At 69.1% G+C, this 9,026-nt stretch overlaps 1 protein-coding gene across 1 annotated transcript; it reads right to left on the reverse strand.

Annotated features, from left to right (window-relative positions):
- LOC115343068 (RAP1 GTPase activating protein) lies at positions 1-8,460 on the reverse strand. Its single transcript, XM_041124523.1, is given in 24 exon segments — positions 1-522; positions 611-679; positions 764-845; positions 926-1,019; positions 2,262-2,345; positions 2,430-2,500; positions 2,502-2,540; positions 2,635-2,703; positions 3,236-3,373; positions 4,000-4,086; positions 4,172-4,243; positions 4,347-4,502; positions 4,838-4,968; positions 5,041-5,143; positions 5,224-5,307; positions 5,393-5,446; positions 5,526-5,604; positions 5,684-5,778; positions 6,339-6,398; positions 6,400-6,525; positions 6,637-6,675; positions 6,793-6,840; positions 6,924-7,168; positions 8,440-8,460. Coding segments are annotated over 21 exon segments (1,767 nt in total). The 5' UTR covers positions 6,832-6,840; positions 6,924-7,168; positions 8,440-8,460; the 3' UTR covers positions 1-522; positions 611-614.
- Between the last annotated feature and the right edge of the window lie 566 nt (positions 8,461-9,026).

Consider the following 9,026-nt stretch of genomic DNA (forward strand, 5'->3'; position numbering starts at 1 on the left):
TAGCGATAAATAAACCTTTATTTTATACAGGACTTACGGGACACACAAACACGATTTGGGGGGAGGGGTGTTTGAAAAAATAATTCCCCCCCCCCCCCCAGTTCCAGCATCTGACCCATTCCGGAGTTTTTTTCCCTTAAAATAAAAGGGGGGGGGGGCAGGGGGAGCCCCACTTTGGATTTGCCCTGGATTCGAGCCCCCCCTTTTTTTAGGGAGGGGGTGATGCTCGGGTTGGACCCGCTTTTCATTTTGGGGGAGCCCCCACACCCCCCGTGTGGCATTGGGGTCACGGTGGATGGGTGGGGGGCCCTTTGTGGTCCATCACACCCCCTAAGGGGTATTTGGGGTGATGGAGATTGTCTGGGGGGGAGAACACCCCCATTTTTGGGGGGGGTCCCCCCAAATCCTGCACCGGGGATGATGGCTTCGGCTCCTGGCACGGGGGTGGAACACGGGGGGGGTGAAGCGGTGCCACCCCCCCCCCGCCGCCTCCAGGGATGGGGGGGACTGTGACTATGAACCCTGTGCGGAGGGACATCAGTGGGGTGCACCCCAATATGGGTGCCCCCAATGTGGGGTGCACTGGGGGGGGGGGGGGGCACAGCCTCACCGGATTATGGGGGGGGCCGCTCCAGCTGGATTTTGATCTCGGGGCAGGGGGGGTCAGGGGGACGGTGGCCTGGGGGAAAAGGGGGGGCATGAGCACCAGTGGGGGGGGCTCCCCCCGGCCCCGCAGCAGCCTGACGCCCCAGTGATGGGCTACCTGGGGGGATACTGGGGGAGTCATCCGGCCAGGGGGTGTCGGTGAAGGCGTCGCAGTGGGTCCCCGAGGGCGAGCGGCTCTCCTAAGGGTGCAAGGGGGTGTGTCAAAGGGGTGCTGCCCACCCCCAGCACCCTACATCCCCCCCCCCCAGCACCCCAGTACCCTGCCCGGCTCGCTGGGCTCCTCGGTGGCGCTGCCGAAGCTGCTGGCGCTGGAGGAGGAGCGGGAGAAATCCGGCGGCTCCGGCTTCTCGGCCCTGCTGAGTGACAGTCCCCAATGCCGGGGACAGGCTGGCACCACGCCATGTGGCTGCCGCCGCCATGGCCCGCCGCGACGCCACGCTGTCCCTGTGCCACCCCGTCCCCACGCCATCCTGTCCCTGTGCCACCCCATCCCCGTGCCAACCCATCCCCATGCCATCTCGTCCCTGGGATGTGCCATCCCTCTGCCACACCATCCCATTCCCGTGCCACCCTGTCACCACACCATCCCTGGGATGTCCTGTCCCCACACCATCCCATCCCTGTGATGTCCCATTCTCGTGCCACCCCGTCCCCGTGCCAACCCATCCCCATGTCCCTTGTCACCATACCAACCTGTCCCCGTGCCACCCACCCCTGTGCCACCCCACCTCCACGCCACCCGAACCCCAAGCTACCCCCGCCCCACGCCACCCTGTGCCCAGGCCACCCAAGTGCCACCCCATCCCTGTGCCCCCCCCCGCAGCCCCCTGCTACCTTGTCCCCATGACATACAGTCCCTGTGCCACTAGGTTCCTGGGTGACCCTGTCCCTGCGACACCCCATCCCTGTGCTGTCTTGTCGCCCTGTGCCAACCATCTTGGTGCCACCTTGTCCCGGTGTCATGCCATCCCAGTGTCACCCTGTCCCATCGCATCCCTGTGCCACTCTGTCCATGTGCCGCCCCATCCCAGTGTCACCCTGTCCCAGTGCCACCCCATTCACATGCTGCCCCATCCCAGTGCCCTCCAGTCCCTGTGTCACCCCAATGCCACCCTGTCCCCATATCACCCCATCCCAGTGCCACGCCGGCCCATTGCATACCTGTGCTACCCCATGCCGGTGCCACCCCGTGCCAGTGCCACCCTGTCCTTGCGCTGCCCCATCCCAGTGCCCTCCAGTTCCCGTGTCACCCTGATGCCACCCTGTCCCCATATCACCCCATCCTGGTACCACTCCATCCTGGTGCCACCCCGGCCCATTGGATCCCTGTGCCACCCCATCGTGGTGCTACCCTGTTCCCTCGCCACCCCATCCCAGTGCCCTCCGGTCCCCATGTCACCCTGTCCCAGTGCCCTCCTGTCCCCATGTCACACCATCCTGGTGCTACCCCATGCCGGTGCCACCCTGTGCCAGTGCCGCCATGTCCCAGTGCCACCCCGTCCTTGTGCTGCCGCATCCCAGTGCCCTACAGTCCCCGTGTCACCCTGTCCCCGTGTCACACCCTGTCCCGGTGCCCCCCCATCCCGGTGCAGGACCTGTCGGGGTGCCGGCGGCTCTCGGGGGAGCTGTGTGCGGAGCAGGCGCCCTCAGGGGCGGCGGGGGCGGCGGCGGGGCCGTCCCTGGGGGGAGGCGGCGGGCAGTGAGGTGACACCGGGAGGGGACACCGGACGGTGCCAGCCCGGTGTCCCGGTACTGGCGCTCACCTGCCGGCCGGCGCCTCCTGGATGCTCTCGATACCGATGGCGCTGGAGCGGCGGGAGGCGAGCGGCCCCGGGCCGCCGCCGCGACGGGCTCTTCCCGGGCACCAGCAGCGCCTGCGGGTCGCCGTTAACCGGGAACCGGGGTGGGCGGGGAGAACACCGTGGGGGACACACCGGGGGGGGGTGTGTCCATGCCGGGGGTACCCACCTCTTCCACCGAGCCCAGCCCGATGGCGCTGCCGCGGCGTCCCCGCCGGCTCCCGGGCACCAGCAGCGACTGGGGGCGGCACCGCGTCACCCGCCCCGGGGGGGCACCGGGGGCACCGGGAGGGGCGGGGCCGACGTGGTGGTGGGAGGGGCTTAAGCGAAGGGGGGGGCGGTGGGCCTGAAGAGGCGGGGCTTAAGGGTTGGGCGGGGCGTGCGCGTGTCGGCAAGGGGCGGGGCTACCTTGGGGCCGGGGGGGAAACGGGGCGGGGCTGGCGAGGGCGGGGCGGCCCTGTCCCCTAGAGGGGGCGCGGCCTCGCGGACGTGGGCGTGTCCTCAGCCAGGCGCCGGCAGGCAAGCTGCCCGGGCGGTGGGCGTGGCCAGCGCGGTGGGGGCGTGTCCCGGGGGCGGGGCACTCACGCCAGGAGCGCCGCCGGCGGCGTTGGCGGGGGGGGGCGTTGGGGGGGTCCCGGCCTCCAGGGAGGGGCTGCACCACCACCCCCCCCCCCGTCAGCACCGCCCGGTACCGCCGGGCGCCGCCGTCCCGCAGTTTTGGCGGGGGAGGACGACGTACGACGCCCCCCCGCCGCCCCGCCGTACCCCACCTTGAAGGACTCGAAGAATCCCGGTGCGGCGGCGCCGTTGTCGGGACGTTCGTCGTCGGGGCCGAGCCCCAGCATGGCCTGGCTGCGGGCCTGCAGCTCTTCGTGCAGCGTCTCCAGCAGCGCCGCCCGCGTCCGCTCCTGCGCACCCACCGCGCTGCCGGGGACCCGCTGCCACCCCCCGCCCGCCCCCACGGCACCCACGGCACCCGCTGTGTACGGCACCCCTGAGCACGGCACCCACAGCAGGCGCTGCGCCCGCCGTACGGGGCACCCACGCACGCTCCCCACCCAGCACCCGGTGTGCACGGCGCCCACAGCAGGCACGGCACCCACAGACACGCCACCGCTGCGGGCACGGCCCCGCCCCACGCCCAGCAGCACCCAGTGTACCTAGCACCCACACGCAGAGCACCCGGCATACACGGCACCCACCTGCACAGCCCCCCGCATCGTCCACGGCACCCACAGGCACAGCCCCACCGTACGCACGGCACCCGTGGCGTGCACGGCACCCACAGAACTGCTGCAGGCACAGTACCCACGGCATGCACGGCACCCACTTACAGGCACGGCACCCACTGCAGACATAGGCCCCGCAGCAGGCACAGCACCCACAGTATGCACGGCCCCACAGCACGCACAGCACCCATGGCATGCACCACCCCACGTCCACAGCACCCACGGCGTGCTGTTGCAGATGCATGCCCCCCCAGATGCCCAGCACCCTCAGTACCGCCGTGCTCAGCACCCACGTTTGCACCCACCTCCAGCTTGGCGAACTTCTCGGCCTTGTAGCAGGCGTACTCGGCGTTGATGAGCTTCGTCAGCAGGAACTCCTGGAACTCAGGGCCCTGTGGGGGCGAGGGGCAACCCTGGGTGGGTGCCACCCTGGGGACACCCCCCCCCCCCCCACCGACAGCACCCGTGGGTGCTCACCTTCCTGAAGACGGCAGGGTCGGGCAGTGGCGGGCCGAAGAAGGGCACGTCGTCACGGGCAGTGACGGAGACCTGCGGTGGGTGGGCAGGGCGGGGGGGGTGGGTGTGTGTGACGGGGCACCCCGCTGCCCCCAGCACCCCATAGGGATGGGGAAACTGAGGCACGGGCTGGTACCTTGTAGAGGGTCCCCTGGGAGCCGCCCTGCTCCAGCTGCACCACCACGAAGGCGTGGAGGAAGTTGGAGGCGATCATGTCGGGGACGAAGGGGGTGTTCTCATCCTGGAAGACGATGGCCACGATGTCATTGCCGATGTGACGCTTCCGCTGCAGCTGTGGGGATGGGGGGGACATGGGGAACGGGGGGCTGGTCACACCGGGGGGGGGGCAAAAGGAATGGCAGACCCTGTGCCCCATAGGTGCCCCTGGAGCTTTTGCATCCCATAGACAACCTCCAGCACCCATGGGTGCCCCAGGAGCCCCTGCACCCCATGGACAACCCCCAAAGCATCCATAGGTGCCCCACCAGCCCTTCCACCCCATGAGGGTGCCCCAGAACCCCCTACACCTCCCCCCCCCACCCCAAGCACCCATGTGTTCCCCCCCCCCCCCAACCCTTGCCTCCCGCCTTCCTCCATCCCCTCTCCCAGCACCCCTGGATGCCCCACCTGCTGGGCATCCCCCTCGGTGTAGGGCAGCTTGGTGGAGACGTGGAACATGATCTCCTTGTCACGGAAGTGGCAGTAGACCGACTCGCTGCCTGTCTGCCCGTGGGTCACATCCAGCCCCCCCCCGAAACCTGGGTGGTGGGGGGACAGGCACCCTGAACCTGGGATCCATGAGTGCCCCCCCACCCAGCACCCCATCACGCACCCCTTGAAGTCCCGCAGCTGCACCCGTTGACCCAGGATGTCGAGGAATTCGGTGAACGCCGGGCTCTCCTCCGTGGTGCCAAAAAGCTCCTCCTCAGAGGTCTGCGGTGGGGTGGGGATGGGTGCCAGCACCCACCCGGGACCCCCCACCCACCCTAACCCCCACCCACCCCACCCCATACCTGCCCCAGTTTTTGGTAGATGACCCCAAATTTGAAGTGGTTACTGAGCACGTGCTCGTCAAAGGCGAGGATGAGGCGGGATGCCTGCGGGGTCAGGAGGGGGTGGAGGTTGGGTGGGGGACACCCCGGGGTGCCCCCCACCTATGGGTGCTCCCTGCACCCCGTTCACCTTGGGGTAGAGCACAGGGTAGAAGCGATCCACGTTGACATCCTCGCACACCAGCTGCGGGAAGGATGGGTGATGCAATGGGTCACCCAGGGAGGGGAGCACCCATGGGTGCTGCCGCGGGTGTCGCACCCACCTTGGCCATCTGCACCACGTTGGGGAACTCGGCCAGGCAGGAGATGGGCACCACGTCATGCAGGGTGCGGGCACGGGTGCTGCGGGGTGAGGTGGGGGGTCAGGATGGCCCCCTACCCCCAGCCAGCACCCATGGGTGCCCCCTGGCACCCTGCTCACCGCAGCAGCAGGTGGAGGTGCTCTTGCTCGTCGTACTTGAGGGAGAAGACGAGGTGGCCCAGTGCCGGGTCCAGGGAGTAGTAATTGAAGTGCTCCTGCGGGGAGGGGGCCAAGCACCCATGACAGCCCCAGTGAGTGCTCATCCTGGCAGGCACCCATGCCATGGGGCACCCATGCCCATGAGCACCAATACCTGTGGGGCACCCATCCTACAGACACTTGTAGGTTCCCCATGCCCATGGACACCTGTGTCTACAAGCACCCACGCCATAGGGCACACAGGTCCCTGAGCAGCCATAAACCTCAGCACCCATCCCCATGGGGCACCCATGTCCATGAGCACCCGTACTCACAGATACCACCACCTATGGAGCCCCTGCGCTCACGGGCTCACATGCAATGAGCCACCCATGCCCATGAGCAGCCATGCCATGGGGCACCCAGGTCCATGAGCACCCACACCCACGGGGCTCCCATGCCCATAGATACCCACACCCATGAGCACCCATATGCATAAGCACCCATGCCATGGGGCACCCATGTCCATGAGCACCCATGCTTATGAGGTCTCCATGACCATGCCCAGGCCCAGCCACACCCATGGGGAACCCACCCACCCCAAGCACCCATGCCTGGAGCACCCACAGGGCCTCACCTTGCCCAAGAAGTGCTTGCGGTAGATCTTGGCCGTGTGGTTGCCCTCAAGCCTTGCCCGGGGTGCTGGGTGCCGGGGTGGGGGGGGACTCGGGTGCCCCGCTCAGCTGGTGGTTGGTGCCCTCGATCCAGTAACCTCCAAACTGCGGCAGGAGGATGAGGGGGAACGGCCCCTCCCGGCCCAGCACCTGCACCCACAACTGAGGTGGGTGCTCTGGCCACCCACCCATCAACACACCCACCCACCCAGCCGCTCGCCTGCCCCTGCACCCATCTCTGGAGGGGAGTGGGTGGTCTACCTCGTGCACGCTGGGGTAGGGGATGTAGTCCTCCTCCGTCTGCAAGACAATGGGGTGGGTGAAGGCTACACCAGCGCCCATGGGTGCTGGGGTGAGTGAAGGCCACGCAGGCACCCATGGGTGCTGGTTGGGTACACCCACCCCAGCAATGCCTACCTTGAGTGGTGGGGGGATGCCATGGCGCTGCTGGGCCATCCTGCTGCCCTGCGGGAGATAGGGGCTGTGGGTGTCCGTTACCCCACCTTGGGATGAGCACCCATGGGTGGGCAGCACCCACGGAGGCTTACCTCGGGGTGGGGTGGCCAAGGGGATGGCGGTGCCGGCTGGAGATATGTCTAGGTGGTGCAGGGGGGCCCAGGGGGGTCCATGGCGCTTCCTGGGGGAGAGGAGAGCTCCCCCACAGCCCCTTGCCGTGACACTTGACCGCTCGGGCAGCAGCGTTACCCCTGAAGCCTACTGATGGCAGCAAGCCAAGCGCCACCTCGCTGGCTGCCAGGAGCCAGCGGGCCAGGAGCAGCAGGTGTCGGGTTCACTACATGGGGGTGCCCGGCTACTGAGGTCGTCCCCCCCCCCGCAACTCATCGCACCCCCCCCCCCCGCCACCCCACCCCCCCACCCCGAAAGGCGCCCTCTGCGGGCGGGAGGCGGCGCCCGCGGGGCAGCACCACGGACAGCGCCGGGCACCGGCAGCGCCGAGCACCGCCCGGGACACGGGGGGGACACGCCGCGACAGCGGCCCCGCTGCAAAGCCGTCCTTGTGCAAACGCAGCCGTGGTGCAAACGGGTCCCAGCCCCCTGCAAACACACCCCGGCCGCGCGCGACCCCTCGCGCGAGCACGAACGCTCGTGTAAACGTGCCCCGTCCCTGTGCAAACACGGCGGCGTGCGAGCGTGTCGCTGGTGCAACGGGGAGCCTCGTGCAAACGCACCCCATCCCTGTGCAAAGGCGATGCTGGTGCAAAGGCCACCCTGGTGCAAATGAGCCCCGTCCCTGTGCAAACACGACCCTGGTGCAAACGCACCCACCCCTGGTGCAAGTGTGACCCATCCCTGTGCAAGCACGACCCTGGTGCAAACGCGACTTGTCCCCGTGCAAACACGTCCCCGTGCAAACGTGACACGTCCCCGTGCAAAGGCGACCCTGGTGCAAACACAATCCGTCCCTGCGCGCCCGTGGGTCCCAGCGTGACCCTGCCTGGCAGCGGGGCCGTGTGGGGTCCTGGTGGGGGGGGTGTCTCCCATCGCTCCCCACCCCCCAGCACCCAAGGGTGGGGGGGAGGCAGTCCCGGGTGGGGGGTGTAGTAGAAGCGGCGGGGAGGGACACCCAAATGTGGGGCCAGGCTGGGGGCGGGGGGGGCATAGGGGGCAGATTGTGGGGACTGGGCTGGGGGGGGGCACGGGGGTGGGGGAGATGATGGGGCCAGGAGGGGGGGGGAGGCAGAAAGGGGGGACAGATTTTGGGGTAGCGCCGGGGGGACAGGTTTGGGGGGGGGCAGGTTGAGGGGGTTAATTAATGCGGGAGATATTTGGGGGGGGGAAAGGTTGGGGGGGGCAATTCATGGGGGACATATTTTGGGGAGGGGCAGGTTGGGGGGTATATGGTGGGGGCTGATCCCCCCCCGCCCCCAGCCTGCCCGGATCCCCCCGCCCCGGCCCTGCCGGTACTGGCAGCAGCTGAAGGTCACGGGGGGACGGGCCCCCCCCCGGTACTGCGCCGGTGGCGGGGGGAACGACACGGACACCGGGGGGGTGGGGTGTCTCCGGGGGGACCCCGGTTCCCGGTGCCCGCGGCGCGGCACTTACCGGAGGGTCGGCGGGGCCGGGGCCGGGGCCGGTACCGGAGCGGAGCCGGTACCGGAGCGGAGCGGAGCGGGGGCCCCGCCGCTCGCAGCCACCGCGCCGCGTCACGTGCGGCGGGGCGGGGCGGCCCCTCCGGGGGCGGCCGATACCGGGGAACCGGTACCGGAACCGGGAACGGGCACCGGAACCGGGAACCGATACCAGCTCCGGGAACGGGGCGCTGGGAACGGCATCACCCCCAGCCTGGGTCCCGTGTCCCCTGTCCGTCCCCCCCAGGACCACCTGGGTGCCTCCTCCCGCCGTCCCCCCCCACGCCGGGGTAGCCCCCAAATCCCTCCCTGGTCCCCGGGGAACCCTCTCCCCCCCCCCCCCCCCCGTCATGGCCGGTACCCGGGTACCACACTGCCCATCACCTGCATCCCCCCCATCATCCTCCTCCCCCTTCAGCTAGCGGGGTCCCCCCCCCGCATCCCTCCCCGGTATCCCCACCCATCACCCCCCACCTCCCCAAGACCCTCTCCATCAGCCCCCAACAGCCCCCAGGACGTGAGCGACACCCCCCCCGCCCCCAGCACCCATCTCCCCTCAGG

Source organism: Aquila chrysaetos, chromosome 6 (genome assembly GCF_900496995.4).
Source record: "Aquila chrysaetos chrysaetos chromosome 6, bAquChr1.4, whole genome shotgun sequence".
Lineage (NCBI taxonomy): Eukaryota > Metazoa > Chordata > Aves > Accipitriformes > Accipitridae > Aquila > Aquila chrysaetos.